This window comes from Bidens hawaiensis, unplaced genomic scaffold, assembly GCF_021521415.1.
Source record: "Bidens hawaiensis isolate Kalapana, Puna unplaced genomic scaffold, B.hawaiensis_p1.1 tig00018028_1, whole genome shotgun sequence".
NCBI classification, from domain to species: Eukaryota; Viridiplantae; Streptophyta; class Magnoliopsida; order Asterales; family Asteraceae; genus Bidens; species Bidens hawaiensis.
Window position 1 is genome coordinate 148915 of NW_027492719.1, and position 22244 is coordinate 171158.

The 22244-nt window shown below is 40.9% G+C and overlaps 2 protein-coding genes across 2 annotated transcripts; both read right to left on the reverse strand.

Moving 5' to 3' along the window:
- Positions 1-244: 244 nt before the first annotated feature.
- Positions 245-3629, reverse strand: LOC143555233 (cytochrome P450 704C1-like). The gene is made up of 6 exons (XM_077044820.1): positions 3324-3629; positions 3045-3254; positions 2668-2964; positions 1554-1880; positions 624-827; positions 245-483 (listed from the first exon to the last, which is right to left on the reverse strand). The coding sequence occupies exons 1-6, from the start codon at positions 3621-3623 to the stop codon at positions 289-291; spliced, it is 1533 nt and encodes a 510-aa protein (XP_076900935.1). The 5' UTR covers positions 3624-3629; the 3' UTR covers positions 245-288.
- Positions 3630-20344: 16715 nt separating this feature from the next.
- On the reverse strand, positions 20345-21862 carry LOC143555234 (uncharacterized). The gene is made up of 3 exons (XM_077044821.1): positions 21690-21862; positions 21499-21562; positions 20345-20966 (listed from the first exon to the last, which is right to left on the reverse strand). The coding sequence occupies exons 1-3, from the start codon at positions 21812-21814 to the stop codon at positions 20655-20657; spliced, it is 501 nt and encodes a 166-aa protein (XP_076900936.1). The 5' UTR covers positions 21815-21862; the 3' UTR covers positions 20345-20654.
- Between the last annotated feature and the right edge of the window lie 382 nt (positions 21863-22244).

A 22244-nucleotide genomic window follows, 5' to 3' on the forward strand; every position in this document is an offset into this window, starting at 1 on the left:
ATTCAAATGTCTTGATCTGTGACAACTGCAAAAATTAAATATATATTATATTCGCTAAACTAATTTATGATGCATAAACTTCACTCAGGGCACTATGCAATATGAATATCATTCATTTCTCGATACACAGAACATTGAAGCTATGTAATATCAAACAACATTTATTATTCATATAACTTATAGCTTCCATTACATATTTTTATATTAATGAAAATGTTCGATGCTAGCATATGCTACGTATGTTCTGCTGAACACACATTCGACAACACAAAGGTACGTAGCGCAACTTCAAGGATTTTGGAAAGATCTGCGGGACACATAAACTTGCAGTGGACCATCAACGTGAATATTAATTGAGGTTCTGTAACTTAGGACTTTGTTTTCATCACCCAACTTGAACACAAAGTAACCTAACAAAACTGAAGAGATTATCTTCAGTTGCCGATATGCAAAATCTCGACCCAAACAAGTTCGTGGTCCGGCCTGTGTATGAACAAGAAAAGTATAAGGGCTGATTAGTACAATATATAATTAATATATAACTAGTAAAAGATATAGTTTGAAAACCCATGACCAACAAAATTACAATTAATTTTTTTAAATACTCATTATATTATAATAACCTGGAAAGCTGTAAACTTGAAGGGGCTCTCCGAACGAAAGTAACCATCTTGATCAAACCACCGTTCTGGTTTGAATTCAAGTGCATCATCACCCCATATAAACTTCATCCTTCCCATAGCATATGGCAAATAAGCTACCACATCCCCTTTATTCACATGACAACCATCTGGTAGAACATCATCTGAAAAGGATACCTTTGGATCCTACATCATTTGTATGATCTCAATATTGTTACTTTGTTAGGGAATTAATTGTTGATATACATAAAACAAGTTTAGATGTTGCTTTAATAGTGTAATAATGCTGTTTTGCTTTCTTAGTTTTTTTTGAAAGCCAAACTTAAACCCTAACGTACTTCTAAATTTACACCAATTAATATTCTTTGTGTTAGTTGATTCATGTCATTGCAGTTCGGTTTTTACAGCCGGTAAACATAGAATTTAGTTTTAAACTTGGGTTAACATTTGGTTAGAAAGAACAGTCAACTTGCAAGCCAAGTAGAATGGAAATTCAGTTGGCTGCAAAAGGAATATGCAAAGAGTAGCTACAAAATAAGCAAGTAGTTAGGATATTATTGAAATAATTACAATTATAAAAACTCAATTACAAATTAAGATTATTGAAATAATTAAATTTATTTGGGTGAAAGGCTAATTAAAACCATTATATATTGCTGAATTATCAGCCACTATAATTGGATCAAACAATACAGCTTAAATACCATGAAAAATGTCACACAAAACCTTAAAACAGAATATACCGTCGGGCGAAATGCCCTTTGCTAACTGCTATAACTATATTAGCTGCTCTAATAAATAAGTGAATGAAATAATGCTAACTCTTAATAGTTTCCAATTTCCCTTAGAAATTAATTAGAAAATAAAATATATGAAAGGTACTATTCAAACACGAATCGAATGCATGCATACCACTGGCAAAGCAGGATATAGTCTAATAGTTTCGGTCAAAGCAGCATGAAGATATTGCATCTTGTCAAGTGCACTGTCACTCACACGGGCAGCAAAATCGGCAACATCTGTGATCTCTTGGTTCATGTTTGTTGCTTCTATGATTTCCTTTGCAACCTTATCTTGAACTTTAGGATGTTTGCAAAGCAAGTAAATGAACCAAGACATGCTGATCGCTATAGGATCTTTACCCGCAGGCATAAAGTTTAGTATTATATCGCGCAAGTACTTTGGATCTCTATCATTAAACTGAATAAACCGTGATAGGATGTCTTCTTTTTTAAGCAGCTGCAAGTTCCATAAACCAATGATTGAATTAATAAAAATATAATCACCTAACCAGCGATTAATTGCTGGTATCGTGTTTCGCGAAAATGGCCATTGACTTTTAATTTATTAAAAAAAAATTGTCGTCACCAAAAAAGATGACGTGTTTCTAGCTTATGCTGCATCTGTGCAATAATATGGAACGTCCTGCCCAAAAGTTTTAAAAAGTTTAAAGCTAAAAATCAAAAAAAATATTTTATCTTTAATTACTAAAACTTCTAAAAAACAAAATATTTAAAAACAATTTTTTAAAGGCTTTAAAAACTTATATATAATTATTAAAATTTAACATCTTAAAATGTTTAAATACTTAATTTGTAGTCATTAATTTTAAGGTGTGTTTTATAAATAGAATTATAAACTTATATTTAATTAAAACTTAACTTTTTAATATATTTAAATACTTAATTTTTATTCATTAAATTTTTAGAAAATGTAGAAAACCAAAATATAGTCGTGTTTTATAAATAAAATAAAAATCAAAATGTAGACGTACACGGACATATTTTTTTTAAAACATTTAAAACTTAGTTAGCGTTTGGTCAAACACATGATTTCTTTCTGCATTTAGAATAATAAGGACGTAATAAATTTCACACCAACGTTTGTTCTATATCCAAATTGTATGTCATGCATCATGCATGTGTTTCAAGAATTAATCCTTAACATCGATTATGAAGTTAGTTCAGTCTTTTTGACCCAACGAGTCAAACTATATATATCAGGGGAAAGTACGATAAAAGCTTACCAAACAATCATCCTTTGACTTCTTCATTTGCTCAAGCTTGACTTCTATCACCTTATAAACAAACTCATCAACAATTTTCATATTTTTCCTCAACTCTGCTTCAAATCCAATATTTAAAAACCTCTTGATCTTCCATGTTACATCAACAAATCTTTTATATGTTAAGTTGTTTGCGATATCGAATGCACGGCTAAACCTAACGCCTTCTTCATTTTGACCACTCAAGTTGTCAAGATCGATTCCAAAACCGACTTTGTATATTGAATCCGTCGTCGCTTTCATGAACAAGTCATGTATGTATATATACACATAAAGAATGATATGTGTCACGCTAATTATTTAATACCAAATTAAGTCACTAGCTACATTACGTTTATATCAATTATTTGGTTGCTATCTGCTGCTTGTGACAATATCTTCCCGAGTTTTACTGTGTTGTTTCTGAATATTACACTGCTAAAATCTCTCAGGATTTTTGTAGAGAACTCTTGGCTCGAAACCTTCCTTTGTTCACGCCATTGGTCCCCGTCTACAGTGAATATTCCGTCTCCAAGTAGATCGGATGCGACGCTGTGGGTATGCTTTCCCTACAGTATATATTTGTGCACAGTTTGCTCAAAAAGTTAACAAGATAAATAAATAGCTTAATTAATTACCTTGCCATAGTTTTTGAAATTGGTCTTGAGGATATACTCCACGTTCACGGGATCGGTTGTGTAAACCTCACCCTGAATAGGGCTAAGTATTCTGTAAGTTTTGTATTTTTCAGCGAGATCAGACATGTAATGATGCATCTTGTTGAAGTTGATGAAAAGATGAAACACGGTTGCACCAATAGGATGATACTTCTTCCCATGTTGTTGTGGTAATAATTGGTTGGAGATATAACTGTAAAGGACAAGAAGTAAAGGTATAAATACTGATGATATGAGTATTGGATTTGAGAGAAAATCCATGGAAGCTGCCAAAGATGTTGTTTTGAAATAAGTGAGGGTGAGGTGTGATGAAGGAGAGGTGTTGATGCTTGCTTTTATACTGATTTTTGTGGATATTTAGAAGTCTCATAAAGTCAACTTAGACAATCAGGCTTGTTTCGACGTGAAATTTTAGAGGGATTAACTTAGACTATGATATTTTTGTTTCGCGGATGAAAAATAGGTCGCTAAAAGTGAAGAGGTATGTACCCGCCTTAACATCGAGCGGGGCGGGTCAACCCACAAGATATAGACAAGAGGCTTGAAATCAAGATATCATGAAGGCACAAAGCCAAAAACTATGCGCATGGCGCATATCACATATGCTCACGCATATCACATATGCTCACGCATCACATATGCTCACGCGTATCACATGCTCACGCACCATATATGCTCACGCATATCACATCTGCGCGTGGCGCATATCACATGCTCACGCATCATATATGCTCACGCATATCACATCTGCGCGTGGCGCATCTGCGCGTGGCGCATATTACATATGCTTGCGCATATCACATCTGCGCATGAAACATCTGCGCGTGAGAATAAAGAGAAGACCTTGCGCATCCTCAGGATAAAGAGAAATCATATTAAAAGAGAACTATTAAGTCTAATATCTATCTTACCTCGCTCGCGCGAGACAAGACACACATTAGACTGGGGGGGCTTGAAGAGGTATGTACCCGCCTTAACATCGAGCGGGGCGGGTCAACCCACAAGATATAGACAAGAGGCTTGAAATCAAGATATCATGAAGGCACAAAGCCAAAACCTATGCGCATGGCGCATATCACATATGCTCACGCTATCACATATGCTCACGCATCACATATGCTCACGCGTATCACATGCTCACGCACCATATATGCTCACGCATATCACATCTGCGCGTGGCGCATCTGCGCGTGGCGCATATCACATGCTCACGAATCATATATGCTCACGCATATCACATCTGCGCGTGGCGCATCTGCGCGTGGCGCATATTACATATGCTTGCGCATGAAACATCTGCGCGTGAGAATAAAGAGAAGACATCGCGCATCCTCAGGATAGGCGCATATCACACATGCACATAATCAACCTCGTCCTTATCCAAATCAGGATAAGGACAACCTTGATTGTGCTCGTCAGACAACCTTCCAGAAGGTATCCTTTAAGGAATAAGAATATGCTGATGTTGACAGCTGCCAATGAAAGGTGGACAACTCAGCAAAACCCATGTGCTACCACGTGATTGCACATGGGTCAGGTGAAATACCTGGGTCAGAGAATAATCAATGAAAAAGCACCAGGTGTCCTAAGGACACGTGGCGCAAAGCAATAGGAGAAGGCCAAAAAGGCCCTAATGGGATCTGAGCCCAATCATTGGAAACCCTAACACTATAAATACCACACCACCTCCACAAGGGGAGGTAAGCAAGAAAATACATTCCAATTCCTTACTCACTCTCAGATTATTATTATCTTCTCCTATAATCTCTTATTCTCACACCGGAGGGTTACCCCAAAGAGGACCCCTCTGTCCCTTTCTGAGGGGTAAGTTCACGGTGCTGCTCGTTTTGTAGGTGGAAGAATTCATACTCCGGAGAACCATCGGTGAAATAGCATACTCATACCCGAGGAAAGTTGATCGTCTACCAGTGAGCCGATCCACGTTTCTTCATTGGCGCCATCACCTGTTACAACGGCAACAAAATCACCATCTCATCAGTTCTCTCTGAAAAACTTCACCATGGTTTCTGGTGTTCGAAACAGTGATCAAGTTCTGGAGGATATTGAGCTTGAGGATGTTAATGAGGGACAGCAGTTTCTGAGGGTGCCGCGTGATTCTGCGCGCACCACCAGTAACCATCCCTTCATCACAACTCCTCATAGCCAGACTGAAACTCCTCCAGACGATCTCACGTTCCAAAATCTGACTGGCGCGAAACAAAAAGGACCAATGGGTCCAGAAGTTGAAACCAATGACCCTAAAGAATGGCTCATAAACGAACAACGACGTTTAATGGACAAATACAATGAGCTGGTCAAACACAAAAAGTTAGCCGACTTAACACAAAGGCTCGCGTTTGATAAGCAAACCATTCAAGGAACAACAAAAAGGGCGCGCGCGCCGGAAGATGGTCACTCTGTTCACACTGAACACGCTAATTTTAGTGATGAAGAAGTGCACAGCATGAAGAAGACGCGAGATACTCATGCAGGAGGCTCACAGCTCCGCGCGCACATGAACATAGCGCCTGGGGCCAAAGCCGATATGGATCTGTACGCACCGTACAACCCACCAGTGAGAGGGCAAGTGGACGTAACCACACCATACAGGCCAGCCATCTTGGTGAAGCATTCAAAATTCACTGAGCGCATCGCGAAGACTCCCATTCAGCACAAAACCAAGATGCCAAGTGGTTTGGGCAAATACGACGGCACAACTGATCCAGACGATTTCCTACAAGGTTTTTACAACACTGGAAACCTAGAAAGCTGGACGATGCCAACATGGTGTCACATGCTTGCTCGCTGCCTCACGGGCGCAGCGCGTGTCTGGTTCGAAAGCTTGCCGACTGGACAAATCGATGGGTTCGAAGAGCTATTGGAGAAGTTCCAGGCTCACTTCGTACAGCAGCGCAGACACACGCGTGACCCCGATGACATCATGCACTGCGTGCGCAGGAATGATGAAACCATTGAAGACTATATAACCCGTTTCAATTAGGAATCTCTGGCAATTGGAGGTATCACTGAACAACTCTTGCGCGTGGCCTTTATACAAGGTGCGCGCAGTGATCAACTCCGCAGAGCTCTCGTGAGCAGAGATGGCATGCCAACCACTTGGGCCAAGCTAATGGAAGCATCGCGAGTCTTCGCGCGAAATGAAAAACAAATTGCCCAAGATAGAGCAAGAGATAGAGGGCATCAAATAGAAGCACCGCGCAACAATGAAAGGAGGGGAAAACAGAACTCCGTATGGTCCAGGTTGCAACAAACCAGTTTTTCTCCCGCAGAAAAGCAGGCGCAACCAAGCTCACCCCAGCCTCAAAAAGACATTCGTAATCGCGGAGAAAGTGACAAGAGGGAAGGCGGTAGAGAGCCTAACAGACCTCTACTAAGAATATGGACTCCCCTCACTAAAATGCCTTCACAAGTGTTAAGCACAGAGAATGTCCAGTTTAAAAGCCCCAAGCCATTACTCCACAAGGGACCATCAAACAGTGGCAAGTATTGTGAGTTTCACAAGTCCACAGGGCACAACACCGATGCATGCCACCATTTGAAGGATGCGATTGAAAGAGATGTGAAATCAAGCAAGTTGGCTCACCTGGTGAAAAACCCAAGACCAGAGAATGAACAACCAGATGGAGCCTCAGCCAGCAAAAAGTTCAAAAGAATCTGTGTAGCCGAGGGAGGAAGGCAAGGGCAAAGATCGAGAAAGAGAAGCGCGCAAGTCCAAGGAGATTGGCGCGAGCAACAAGTAATCTTCTCAAGAATCAGGGGAGGCCCGTCTATCAGCAGTCCTCTAGTCATCACTACACACATTGCTCATTATGAAGTGTCAAAAGTCCTGGTGGACACTGGCAGTGAATCAGACATCATGTATGAGCAATGTTTCAGAAAGTTGGATCCAGCAGACCAAGCAAGGCTCAAAATTGTGAATGCACCAATCTCGGGTGTTTCAAATGAAATCATTCACCCCCTAGGTCAGATACAATTTGAACTAACCATGGGGGATGAGAAACACAAGCGCGCCGAAATTGTCAACTTCTTGGTCTTGCCCACCACATCATGCCACAATATGATCTTGGGTAGAGGAACGATTGCTCAATTCAACGCCATACCATCACCAGCGCACGGCGCGCTGGGGTTCCCAACACCAACAGGTGTAACATTTGTGTACCGAGATCATTTGTGCGCAGCGACAAGTATACCGAGGGAAGGGAGAATGAAACTTCCAATGGCAAACAACGCGCCAGAGGAATGGATTCTCAACCCAAAATTCCCAGAGCAAACAATCACAATTGGAGCTACGATATCAGACGACACAAGGTTGAGAATGAAAAGATTGCTCACAACGTATATGTCGGTCTTCGCGTGGCAACATTTTGATATGACTGGAGTTCCGCGAGACCTGGCGCAACATTCTCTCAACACCTTCAAGTCTGTAGAGCCAATTGCTCAAAAGAAGAGAGTCATGGGGGATGAGAATGCAAAGGCCATGAATGAGCAAGTAGAAGATCTACTGCGCGCAAATATCATCCGCCCAATACGATACCAAACATGGGTAGCCAATCCTGTGATGGTAAAGAAGAGCAACGGTCATGGAGGATGTGCATTGATTTCAAGGAACTCAACAAAGCATGTCCAAAAGATTGTTACCCCCTCCCAAACATTGACGCGAAAGTGGACTCTGTGGCGCCATTTAAGCTCAAATGTTTCCTGGACGCCTACAAGGGCTATCACCAAATTCAAATGGCACCACAAGACGAGGACAAGACTGCCTTCAGAACTGACAAGGGTGTTTTTTGTTACACAAAAATGCCCTTTGGTTTGAAGAATGCAGGAGCCACCTACCAAAGACTCATGGATGCGGTTTTCAACGAGCAAATTGGAAGAAACCTAGAAGTCTACGTGGATGATTTGGTGATTAAAAGCAGGGAGGAAAAACAAATGCTCAAAGACATCGAAGAAACCCTTTGGCGCCTAAAGGAAGTAAACATGAAGCTCAACCCGAGCAAATGCACATTCGGCGTAGAAGAAGGGAAATTTCTAGGTGTAATGGTCACCAAGGATGGTTTCAATGTGAACCCAGAGAAGGTGGAGGCTATCCTTGACATGCCCTCACCATCCACCATGAAGGAAGTTCAAAAGTTGAATGGTAGATTGGTATCAATTAACAGGTTCCTAGCGAACCATGCAAGCAAATCTACCCCATTTGTTAACACATTGAGAAATTGCCTAAAGAAAAGCCAATTCAAGTGGACGCCTGAGGCCGAGCAAGCTTTCAGTGAGATAAAAGAATGTCTGATAAATCTGCCTGCGCTCACAGCTCCACTTCCTAGCGAAACTCTAACATTGTACCTGTCAGTAGGAGAGCGCGCCATCGGCGCAGTGTTGTTGGTGGATCGCAAGGGAATCCAAACACCACTCTATTATGTGAGTCGGGTGCTGACAGATCCTGAGACGCGCTACTCCATCATGGAAAAGTTAGTTTTGTCACTAACACACGCGTCGCGCAAGCTTCATAGATATTTCAATGGTCATCCTATTGAAGTTCTGACTGGTTACAACATCCAGCAAGTCTTGCGGCGTCCCGCGCTCTCAGGAAGGCTGACAAAATGGGCGATGGAATTAGGAGAGCACACGATCGCCTATAAGCCCCGTCCAGCAATAAAGGGACAAGTCTTAGTTGATTTCATCGCAGAAATCCCTGAAGGAAAAATTGAAGAGGCTCAGCGCGAGGTAGACCCTCCGCAAGCCAATAATGAAAAAAAATGTTTGGAGATTATTCACTGATGGAGCTTCAAACAATGAAGGGTCCGGCGCAGGCCTCAAGCTGGTGGATCCAGAAAGTCATGAGTATACTTACGCAATCAGGTTGGATTTCAAGAGCACCAACAATGAAGCTGAGTATGAAGCCCTGCTGGCTGGTCTGCGCATCGCGCACAAGTTCGGAGTTAAAAAGCTAGAGGCCCATGTTGATTCATACTTGGTAGCAGCACAGGTCAATGGCCTTTATGATGCCAAGGAGAACACCATGCCTCTGTATCTAGAGCAGGCGAGACAACTCATCGAGCAATTTGACTTCTTCAGAATCATACATATTCCGCGCAGTGAAAACAAGTCTGGCGACGCGCTGAGTAAGATGGCATCAACCAGCTTCGATCACTTTGGCAAAGATGTCAGGGTGGAAGTAATGAGCAACCCGTCGGTGGGAGCGAAGTCTGTCCTTGTAATTCATACAACACCTTCATCATGGATAACTCCATTAATGGAATTCTTGAAGGAGGGAAAGATACCGGACGATCGCGCACAGGCGAGGAAGATAAGACACAAGTCGCAGAACTACGAACTGCTTGATGGTACGTTATATCGACGCTCTTATCTTGGACCGCTCATGAAATGCCAAGATGCTGAGGAAGCAAGCTATGTGATCAGAGAGATACACGAAGGAATCTGTGGAATACATGCTGGCCCGCGCATGGTGGTTGCCAAGGCAATGAGCGCAGGTTACTATTGGCCAGGCATGTACTTGGACGCGTTAAAAGAGATCCAAAAATGCAAAGCGTGTCAGAGCTATGCGTCAAACACCATGCGGCCAAAGAACAACTTGATTCCGGTGACCTCCGCATGGCCTTTCCACAAATGGGTAATCGATATTGTGGGTCCCCTACCGCAAGCGCAAGGGCGAGTAAAATTTTTGGTAGTGGCAGTAGACTATTTCACAAAATGGGTTGAAGCCAAGCCACTAGCAAAAATCACAGCCGAGGCGATGAAGCAATTTATTTGGAGCCAATCATATGCCGTTTTGGCCTGCCCATGGAAATTGTGAGCGACAATGGCAAACAATTCACCGACAGGAAGATATCCAGTTGGCTCAAGGAATTGCGCATCAACCAATTCTTCACTTCAGTATACCACCCTCAGGGGAATGGCCAAGTGGAGCGCGCGAACCAAAGCTTGCTGAATGGGCTGAAGAAAAGGTTGGAGGGAGAATCCCATTCATGGGTCGAGGAGCTACCTAATGTCCTGTGGGCGCACAGGACATTAAGCAAAACCAGCAATGGCGAATCCCCGTTCAGCCTAACCTATGGAATGGAGGCTATGATTCCAGCAGAAATTGGATGCCCATCCCATAGAGTGCTCATGATGAGTAAGATTGATAACGAGCGCGAAAGGAGGTTGGATCTCAACTTACTTGAAGGGCGCAGAGAGGCGGCTATCATCAGTGAAGCCAAATACAAGAAAAAACTAGAAAAATATTACAATCAACGCGTGAAAGAATGCCTCTTCAAGAAGAACGATTTTGTCCTTCGGAACAATGAAGCTAGCCGCGCAATACCTCCGGGAAAAATGTCCCCCAACTGGGAGGGACCTTATCAAGTCTCGGAAGAATTGGGAAAAGACGCATACACTTTAAAAGATTTGAATGGAAAGAAGATCCCGCGCGCATGGAACGCAGCACAGCTTAGAAAATGTTTCATGTAAAAATTGTCAAGTTTGTAATCAAGGCTTTTTAAGCCATTATGAATAATGATAAGCGTTATTTTCTCTTAATGTGTGTTCTATTACCTTTCGCATACATGTTTCACACTTCCCTTTATTAATTTTGAGCAATATGACAACATTGTATTGACATCAAAACTAAAAATAAAACGAAGTAAAACATACATGCGCGAGCTTCAAGCTCAAACGCGTTAACGAGTTTTAACTCTAAAACGTTAGGGCCTTAGCCCAATAATATGAGCCTTAGCTCAGGGCCTTAGCCCAATAATACGAGCCTTAGCTCAAATTACTCACAACATCCATCCTACATGCTGCGCAGCTAGACCATAAAAATACCTAAGCACAACTAAGGCAAAGCATATGCCAAAACATAGTTGTTAAGGTCTCAGGTCGAGATCGCGCATGGAATTGTAATGGATATCAGAGTAACACATACTGACACGTAAAGGCTAAAAAAAACTCATAATTCCCTATAATAAATGCGCGATAACGTCGCGCAAAAGATGAATAATGAAACGCCAAGGCACGTGTCAGCATAGTCAGGATATTGCAAAATCACTTAAAATATGACAAGGATTAAGTAAAATAATTTCCTTACAACCTTGTTCAAATCTCAACGTGCAAGCATATCTTATATTCAACAAGCAAACATGCAATATAAAGAGATGAATGGGGAATGCGCAAGATGCGAATAAGGGAAAAACAAAATTTCATTCCAAAACATAGAAATTTACAAATTTACAAAATGATGAGATACAAACTACAAATTAAAAAAAACATGAAGGGCTTCTCAAGTCTCTATATCAACGTCAGCCTCTTCATCGCCCTCATCATTACCTCCCTCAGCATCTGGCGCAGCCCGCTCCTCGTCATCTCCAAACTTGCCATAGTCAAGCTGTTCGTCTTGAATGGAGTCGTCTTCTATCACAATAGTGTCAGGAGCGGGTCCTTTGGCCACGCCAGAGCCGCTAGCAGAGGCAGCATTGCCCGCGCCATCATCGCCGCCACCAGCCCCTTCACACTCGTCAAGTAATTTCTTTAGAGCGCCGAGATCGGGCTGATCAGCAAGCGAGGCTATCTGCAAATCATAAGGAAAAGTATGAGTACAAAAAGACTAGGAAAATAAGTCAAGGTAAACTCATTAAGGTTAAAATACCTGCTCAAGGATGGGAATGGGAGTATTCAAATACTTCTCCCCCACCTCGGCCATGTCAGCGCAGACGACGTCGAGCTGATAAGGGTAGTCGGATGGGTTCTTCTTCAGCATGCTATATTCACAGCCATCCTTAAACCCTTCAGCTCGACCCACCAAGCGCGAGGCAGCGTTGCAATCCATCACAAGGGTCTGAAACTCGTCTGAGTATTTCATCGCAAAAGCGCAACGAGTCATACCCTGTGAGACTAGCCATTGGCGATCCTGTGCGAGGGAAGAAACAGACGTCTCAAGAGCAGGAATCTGAGAGTTTAACAACTCAACAGTTTCCTTGGTCTGTTTTAGCTCTTCTCTGTCGGACGCTGCTGCCGCCAAGGCCTCATTCCTTTCCGCTCGCGCAGCATCGAGCTCTTCTCGGCCAGACGCTGCCGTCAGGGCTTCATCCTTCTCTGCCCGCGCGGCCTCAAGCTCTTTCTTCAGGCGCGCAACCTCACTCTCTAATAAAGATTTGTCAGTGATAGCCTGCACAAGAGTTTGATCACGCGCCTCTGCATCTAGCTCCAAATCGTGCACTCGCCGCGCGTACTTGGCCGCAGCTTCTCCCGCGCAGCCTGCAGCTCATGCCCGCGCTTCACGAAGGCAGCGTTGGCACTTGCTCGGTTCTCGCTGAGTTCTGCTTGGAGTTTCTTAGCTCTCTCTCGAGCGTCAGAAAGATTCCAAGCAGACACCTTAGCCTCTTGCTTGGCCTCCGCAAGAGCATCACGCACCTTTACATAATCATAGCGAAGCTCTTTGGAGGCAGCAAAGAACGCAGACCCAGCAAAAAGATGGTCATTGAGCAAGTCCACGCGAGCGCGGTCCTCCTGAAACCTCCTTTCAGCTGGAGGCACAGAGTGAGCCCAGAAGTCTTCACACACACCCATGGACTGAAATGAGCTATCCTCAGTAATATTCCATCTCGGGCGGTATATGTGATCGGCTTCCTGCAAACACAAAGCAACGTCCTAGTCATCTAAACACTAATATGGAAGTCCGCGCAGCAGAGCAAAACGAACTTATACCTGCAGAGAGCAAGCAGAAAAGTCAGCGCCAGCCCCACGAGAAGGCTGCGCCACGAAATCTCGTGGCGCTACAGGGCTTGCGCGGCCACCAACGGAGTCTTCAAAATTGACCTTCTCATCATCCTCTGTAACAGGTCTTTTCTCCTGCGACTTGGAAAAATCAAAACCAGTCTCGCGATGAGGGCTGCGCGCAGGAGGAGGTGAGGGAGGTCTCGACGCCGCTAGATCAGCGCGTAAAACAGTCTCCTGCTCCTTAGTAATCCCAATGAGGGGAGATTCAGTGCTTGCAGGAGCAAGAGCAGAACCAACGGCGCTGGCGCCGGCGCCAGCAGCTTGTGTGCCAGCTATAATTCCTATGAAAAAACCAACAAAGAGAAATGATTCATGACTTGATCTAAAAGAAAAAAGTCAGAAAATAAAAGCGCAATATATACCTTGGCGCACCGCCGTTCGCGAGTTAAACATCGCCATGAAGTCCATTTTCCCCTTTTTCGAGGGTAAAACAGGGGACTTCAAAGCAACCTTCGGCGCAGCCTCGGTACCTTGTTGCGCCTGAGGTTGATCCACCAAGGTCACCGGCTCTACAAACATTTGAGTGAGCTAAGATTCATTAATAACTCTATCGGAATCACGCTCATAAAACCATAAAGTATAAACAAAGTATACCTGTTGGAGAAGAGGAAACAGCAGGCGCAGCGCCGCTTCCCTTTTCCGCCGCGCGAAGAGAGGAGGTGGCGGCACCATATCTCGTGTGGACAGGAGGACTGCCCACACCTTGAGGCAAAGAAGACAAGGAAAACTTGGAGGTAAACCCCTTGGTTTTCTTAAGTCCCTTCGCTTGAGTAGGAGGATCCTGAGCAACAGGGGCATCATTTTTCTTCTGTTTTTTACTGGCCCCTGCGCCAGTTTTCCCTTTAGCTTTACGCTTGAGTTGTGGCACCTCAGCTTCCTCCACCTCTTCTTCCGCGAGCTCCAGCTCATAGTTCTCGAGCGCATCTACAATACGTGCAACAGAAATGTTAACCAAATTTGGTATTCTAAAGGCATAAGCATAAGTACAAAGGCCTACCAGGCGCATCGCTGTCAAAGCAAAATCCCAAATCAACAGGGATGAACATATCATCGAAGCGATCGGGGAAACCAACTTCCCCAGCGCCCAGCGCGACAGAGCCACCCTCCATATGCTCATCATAGGCGGCATGGACGTACTCCTTGCTTACTGCATAAAACAAGACAAATGATATCAGCAAAACGAATTATATTCGCGCAGAAATAATGCAATGAGCTAATAACTCACATAAGCCATCAACTTGGATAACAGGCTCAGTCGCGCTGTCGGTCCATCTCCTGCTCATACCAACCCCCGCCAGCGCCTCCTCGCAAATATTCTTGGCGGGGGATGGTTCAGCAGTCAACTTATTAACCCATGCGCCAGTTGGGTTTTTAAGAACATTCTCATCCGCGGGCGCAGAAGTGATTGCGCGCATGGTCATGCGGATGGGAACCACACCAGCCTTAATATAAAAAAATTTCTCAGACCAGTCATGAAGGCTTTTGAAGGAAACAGTGCAGCACTTGACCTTCTGACTGCGAGGAATGAACGAGAACCAAGAATCTTGGATTTTTGGCTTATAAAAATATTGAAAGCGCCGAGGGGTGGGCTCCTCGCGCTGAGCTTTGCACATGAACTCAAAATGAGTCATGCGCACAAGTCCAAAAGGATGGACTTGGGATATGTGAATCCCATGAATTGAAGCAGCGCACCCATAAACCTTGTCATCGGGAGACGAAGGTTGCAGTGAGTGAAAAAATGGCAGTATAAGGAGATATAGCCGGTGGGCGGATCTGCCGCCGTTTGCCCGGCCGCCGGGAGCAGACAGCCGTACTCAGGGAGAAAACCCTGAGAGGCGATGAGACTGTCGAAATCAGACTGTCTCAATTTGCAGGGAATCTCATCCCACCTCTTCACTGTCTTGCCCTTCCCCACCTCCTCCGACGAGGCCTCGGCAGCCCGTTTTCCCTTGCCGGTCTTCTTCAAAGTGGACATGACTAATGATTTTACACGGCGTTTGCTGGGGGAGATTGTGGCGTCTGGGTTATCAGACATACAACTGTGAATCAAACAGAGGTTACTTCAAGAACGGAAATCTGGAAGCAAAAGACAGGCTCTTAATCGGAATAAAAATGGAAGGAAAGAAAAAGCTCTGAAATAACAATGAAGATGAAGAATAACAACTCAAAAGGCTTGCTTTTATAGGCCCAGGAGAGAGAGAAACAGGTACTGATCAGAGTTCACGCGCCCCCACTCGCAGGTGCAGGCCAACGCGAGCGCGACACGTGTTCCTGACACTGTGTGAGGGGACATAAAAGGGAACGAAACAGGTACTGATCAGAGTTCACGCGCCCCCACTCGCAGGTGCAGGCCAACACGAGCGCGACACGTGTTCCTGACACTGTGTGAGGGGACAGGAAAGGCAACTGTAGCACCTCGAGCACACGAAAAGTCTGACATATGTCTCCATCTCTGACGCATGTCAGCACCAACCAACCACGTACATGGACGATTCATTTCAACCAAAAGGGTAGAATTTCGCGCAACGATGAGAAATAAAAAAGGAAAAGACAAATCCTATTAAAAGAGAACTATTAAGTCTAATATCTATCTTACCTCGCTCGCGCGAGACAAGACACACATTAGACTGGGGGGGCTTGAAGAGGTATGTACCCGCCTTAACATCGAGCGGGGCGGGTCAACCCACAAGATATAGACAAGAGGCTTGAAATCAAGATATCATGAAGGCACAAAGCCAAAACCTATGCGCATGGCGCATATCACATATGCTCACGCATCACATATGCTCACGCTATCACATATGCTCACGCATCACATATGCTCACGCGTATCACATGCTCACGCACCATATATGCTCACGCATATCACATCTGCGCGTGGCGCATATCACATGCTCACGCATCATATATGCTCACGCATATCACATCTGCGCGTGGCGCATATTACATATGCTTGCGCATGAAACATCTGCGCGTGAGAATAAAGAGAAGACATCGCGCATCCTCAGGATAGGCGCATATCACACGTGCACATAATCAACCTCGTCCTTATCCAAATCAGGATAAGGACAACCTTGATTGTGCTCGTCAGACAACCTTCCAGAAGGTATCCTTTATGGAATAAGAATATGCTGATGTTGACAGCTGCCAATGAAAGGTGGACAACTCAGCAAAACCCATGTGCTACCACGTGATTGCACATGGGTCAGGTGAAATACCTGGGTCAGAGAATAATCAATGAAAAAGCACCAGGTGTCCTAAGGACACGTGGCGCAAAGCAATAGGAGAAGGCCAAAAAGGCCCTAATGGGATCTGAGCCCAATCATTGGAAACCCTAACACTATAAATACCACACCACCTCCACAAGGGGAGGTAAGCAAGAAAATACATTCCAATTCCTTACTCACTCTCAGATTATTATTATCTTCTCCTACAATCTCTTATTCTCACACCGGAGTGTTACCCCAAAGAGGACCCCTCTGTCCCTTTCTGAGGGGTAAGTTCACGGTGCTGCTCGTTTTGTAGGTGGAAGAATTCATACTCCGGAGAACCATCGGTGAAATAGCATACTCATACCCGAGGAAAGTTGATCGTCTACCAGTGAGCCGATCCACGTTTCTTCAAAAAGAAAACAACAAATGATAATAAATTATCATAAAATTATTTGGTATAACGTACTTGATATATTATACGAGACACTTTTTTTCAATCAAAAAGCTAAATAAGTTCCATGTATAAAAAGAAAAAAAAAACTACAAGTTCATAAAACTTCTTTGAATTCAAGCACACTAGACACCTATATTACAAACATCCACTTTTCATTCCGTTTGTAGTAATTTTCAGCTGATTTATAAACCGTCCCTAACTAACAATCGGCTAATGTTTGAGGATGATGAATCACTTCGTATGCTGCCAATAAACTTTCTAGCCTCATATGAGAATGGAAAATTGCAGCATTATCTGCATCGGTGGATGAAGACTTACGAACATAAGAAATTCTGGTTGACTATGTTCCTAAAAACAGATAATTTCAAGAAACAACAAACACTACTAAAGTGGCTATATATACATACAAATCCATTTACGGATCTATATGCTCAGAACAGTTTGCTGGTATACTACCATAATGAAACTGCCTTTTATTTTCTTTATTCGGATCGAATTTATGTTGACTCCATTGCGGGGATCGCGTAGTTTGTTACGTCAGTTCCAAAAGAAAAAGTTTCCTTGGAATCGAGAAAGTTAAATGTAATTCTTAATTGCATAAAAGGATAAGCGCTTCGGCAAAGACAAGACATAATTTGATCATATGTACTTGGAATCTTTTTGCCAATTCGATAAAACGGCTTCGCCTCCTCGCTTTTGTTCAATATTATAAATAAATAAATAGCAACTTTAATGGAGATTTATAGCATCATTCAAGTAAATACAGATTAAGACTATAAAAACATAATCTTATAGTATAGCTATTTCCAGACCGATTAAACTACAAATAAAGGAATAAGATCTATAAAATACAAAATATCATTCATACATAGCATAGTCCAAGCGAACCTAGTTAAAATCTTTACTATACTATGACTGACCATCATATTAGCAAATAAACGTATTCCTAAGCTTAATGCACGAAAACAACAAGAAATTAGCTCAATGAGTACCAAAAAATGTGCTAATAATAGCGGGACCCCTGCGGCTAATAAAGAGTTTAAAAACCGAAGTCTGTTTCTATGAAATCTCACTATAGTAATGCGAATAAAAATTGAAAATGAAAGACCTAAAATAATGAGAAGATGACTTATAACTGTAAAGCTATAAGGTATTATACCATGAAGATTACAAAATAGCAAAAAAGTAAAAGTGATCACATGCAAGGGAAAAACTTTTGTTTAACATTTCCAGAAGGACCCCGGAAGCTCTACTTTATGGTTCTTTCTTATGCCTAAAAGAGATCTTTCATTGAGAAGTTGGTCCTAGGGATAAAAGATCTTTCATGCTATAAACCAAAAATTATATTAATAATAACATATAAAAAAGTTGGCATGTGTGTGCCTTTTCCTTTATTGTCAAGACCTATTTGAACATATAAAAAAGTTGGCATGTGTGTGCTTTTTCCTTTATTGTGTGCGCCAATTTCTTTTCATTTTGGGCCTCTATTGTTGAATCTACCACCGGGCCTCTATTGTTGACTCTACCACCTTCTAATGTGGTAGAGTCAACAATAGAGGCCCAAAAGAAATTGGCGCACACAGTAAAGGAAAAGGCACACACATGCCAACTTTTTTATATGTTATTATTAATATAATTTTTGCTTTATAGCATGTATGTTTTAATTAATAGCTCCTTTAAACTCGCATGTTTTGGTAGGAACACTATCTGAACTTGATTGGTATCGATTTGGTTTATTAAGTAACGAATGATATGTGTAACATATCTAGTTTAATATTTCAAGAATACTATAACTAAAATTTGTGTTTTAAATATAATTTAATTAAATAATAACATGCGTGTAAAGAAACGAAAATGTCTTGAATAAAATATATGTATTCTAAGAATGCTCCATTTTATTAAAACTACATATTATTCTTTTGAAAATGAAAACTAATTGTTATCAATTTATTTAAGAATCAAAGTTAATATTAAATTTGTAAGAAATTACACATATATTAAAAACCAACATTTCTATTTCTCACTAATTTCACTATTTATCAACAACTACAAACGTATTACTCCATTGTCTACGATTGTTGAAACCGCTTTTAAATAATAACTACCTATAGACAAACGCTCCCCGCGTCGCAACACGCAGGTTTAAAAAACTTGCTTACTTTAAACATTAAATTTAAAGGGCTGATATTTTTAAATAACTAAAGTTATAAATAAAAAAATAATAAAAATCCAGACCCTTATAAGATTTGAACCCGAGCACCCACCCGTTCTTACAAAACTTTAAAGATTCAACCTTTAACCAACCCATCAAACTATTTGTTTCTCAAAATATCAAATCACTATAAAATAGTAACAAATGAAAACATGTATAGTTTTCAAAACTGCAACCTCTCCAATTTTTTGTTTTGTTTTGTTTTGTTTCGTTTTTTTGGTTTTAATGTACTATAATCATTAAAGTTTCAAAGGTTAAACGATACTGGTTTGTGTCAACTCATGAATACATGCGTCATGGTTAAGCTCGTATCAACTTATCTAATTCATGGATGTTTGACCCGTCAACTCTTTTACACGATCCATTAAATAGCACACATTGCTTATGACTTGTAACTTGTTTCATAACAGTTGCACATTGGACCCATCTAATCCAATGACTAGAAGGACTATTGAGAGCCGGCTTCGAAATTAAATGAAAAATAAAAATATGAGAGAAATAATAATTGAATTGGTTTATTGGATTTTAATAATCTATATTAAATGGTATTGGCATTATAATCCATATTTATTTTATCGTCGCAGGTGGTTTCAAATTTAAAAGTTGGCCTCAATGGTCCTCCGCTAACAAAGAGGCGTTACATACATACATACATACATACATACATATATATATATATATATATTTCTGAATTTCAAACTAATATTTCAGGGCTTTTGGTCGGAATGAGGATACGAGTCGGTTGATATAAAACTTTGTTCTAAACGGTGATCCAAACGACTTGATTTTTGCTATTTGGAGGTTCAAACACCTGAATAGAAGTATTGTTTCGTCGTTTTGGAGCACCATTTCGAACTAAGTTTTATATCAATCAATCCGTATCCTAATTCCAATCAAAAGTCCTAACACCTTATTTTGAAATTTGGAAAAAAATATAACGCCGTTAAATCCTTTTTAACGAGGGACCACTGAGACCAACTTTCTTAAATTTGGAACCGCCTATGACGATAAAAAGAATAGTGATTATTAGCGGCCAATACGATTTAATGGAGATTATTAAAATTCAATAAACCTAATTGAATTAAGTGTAAACAAAAAAAAGAAGAGAGTTAGTTGCACGTCCTAAAGTGTAAAAAAAATTACGTTATTATAATTTATTTATTATATAAAACATGTTTCTATTTAAAAAAATTAATAATAAAAATTAATAAATTAAATATACTTTTAAAGTTGTGAATAATAAATGTACATAGAACCAAACATCACGTGTGCAAAACTGCAAATAGACAACACCAATAAAAATACTAACTTTTATACACTTGATAACATAATTAGGAAAATCCCTTCCTTTGATTGTTTATACTTACAAATCATGATCTTCATCATTATTTTTGGTTAATACCTCTCAAAATAGTCACATATACATACATACAAATTACCCTCTCTTCTTAAATCTATTTACATTAATGAGTGGTTGTAGCTTCTTCAAGATGTGCAAAAATCCTCTTCATAAGACTAAAATTTAATGCCCAAATTACTAAACTTACAAATACTTCCTTTGATTTGATTATCTCCTTTATATACTTGATCAATAATACATGTTTTTAGAACAAAGGTTTGTTTTAAGCCAGAGCAGGGACGCTACGATTGCGACGGTTATCCCTGTCGAGGCAGTCAAACCCTTCAATCCTGACCGCCGGTTTGTTGCCATAACTAGGACGGGGGTATCCCACTTTCCAGGACGATGAAGATGACATGCCTGAAGTTGGGTTTATAATTACTGGTTCTGGTGAAACCGGAGGGACCTTGTTATCCCCAAATCGAGCATCTTGGATTAACGGGTTAGAAACTCTACTCGGCGGGGACCCACAAAAAAATGGGGGCGACGAAGCTATATTTGTACATGTTTGGTCCAGTGCACCGTGACCACCACTCTGTAACAACAAATACATCATAAGACCAAAAGTTATTTATAGCTAATATTTTAAGTTGTTAACTTTGATTGTCACATTTGTTCAATGAGATTTTAAAAAACTTCAATGGTCTAATTTTTTCAAATACTCGTTAACTGCAATTGACGGTCTATTTATTCCTACCATCTCTAGCCAGATTTGTTCAAACAATAGTCCAATTGTGCAAATACTCGTTAAGCGCATAAGACGTCACATGTGTTGCAAAACTCATTGGACGCTAGTCAGACGGTGGGATACTGACTAACAATTAATCATGTTTAATAGGGGGATTAATCAGACTGAAAATCTACATGTAAATTTTCAAATACATATATACACCAAAAAAATATTATATAAATTTTCAATTTTTGACCAATATTGGCCAAATAGCGAGCAATAAGTTTGTGGGGTACCGACTAGTGATTAATGGCACCTAAACGCGATTTTTACTACTATGTTATGTGCGTATGTTAAAACCGATCAAAGATGCTAAAAAATTAAAAAACCACCATACCTTTGCAAGAATAAGATCCAAAAGCTCCGGCCCCGATTCGATCACACACGATTCCTTCTTATAGCTACAAATTTAAAAAAACAACAATCAAAATCATTTCAAAGATACAAACTTCATTAAATAATAATAATAATAATAATAATAATAATAATAATAATAATAATAATAATAATAAAGTAACAAACACATACCACATCTGCCATCTTAAAGGCCAAACAGACTCATACATAACAGAATTGACATAACTAAGCCGCCTTGGTTTCGGACAAACCACAAGATCTCCATCAACAACTTGTTGGATCCCACAGTGATTCATGTTCGTTATGTTTTGTAACTGAAGCAACACCACCTGTTTAAATATAAATCAGGTTTGAATAATTATAAATCATACTGTCAAGTCATTTATTTATTTAACAAGATCTGAAATCGAGATCTGGTCAAACAAATAATATAATAATATTATGAGTTGATAGCCATTTTCGTCCCTGTGGTTTGCTACTTTCGCCACTTCAGTCCAAAGTTGAAATTTTGTCAATTTAGTCCTTATAGTTTTAAACATTAGCCAATTACGTCCCCCCGTTTAACGACATCCAACTATGCCGTTAGTTTTAGGGGTATTTTTGTCTTTCTCCTGTTTATGTTTAGTTAATGGCCAGTTTCATCCCTGTGGTTTGATACTTTTGCTACTTCAGTCCAAAGTTTGAAAAATTTTCAATTTTATGTTTAATTTATTCAGTATTTTTTTT

Bases quoted from the DNA above. Each gene is read 5' to 3' on its own strand.
- LOC143555233 (XM_077044820.1), bottom strand. From the start codon at position 3,623: ATGGATTTTCTCTCAAATCCAATACTCATATCATCAGTATTTATACCT. The intron at 3,255-3,323 runs GTAATTAATTAA...TATATACTGTAG, and splicing joins ATTTCAAAAACTATGGCAAG to GGAAAGCATACCCACAGCGT. The intron at 484-623 runs GTTATTATAATA...GTTCATACACAG, and splicing joins TCAAGTTTACAGCTTTCCAG to GCCGGACCACGAACTTGTTT.
- LOC143555234 (XM_077044821.1), bottom strand. From the start codon at position 21,814: ATGAATCACTGTGGGATCCAACAAGTTGTTGATGGAGATCTTGTGGTT. The intron at 21,563-21,689 runs GTATGTGTTTGT...TTAAATTTGTAG, and splicing joins CCTTTAAGATGGCAGATGTG to CTATAAGAAGGAATCGTGTG. The intron at 20,967-21,498 runs GTATGGTGGTTT...TTGTTGTTACAG, and splicing joins TGGATCTTATTCTTGCAAAG to AGTGGTGGTCACGGTGCACT.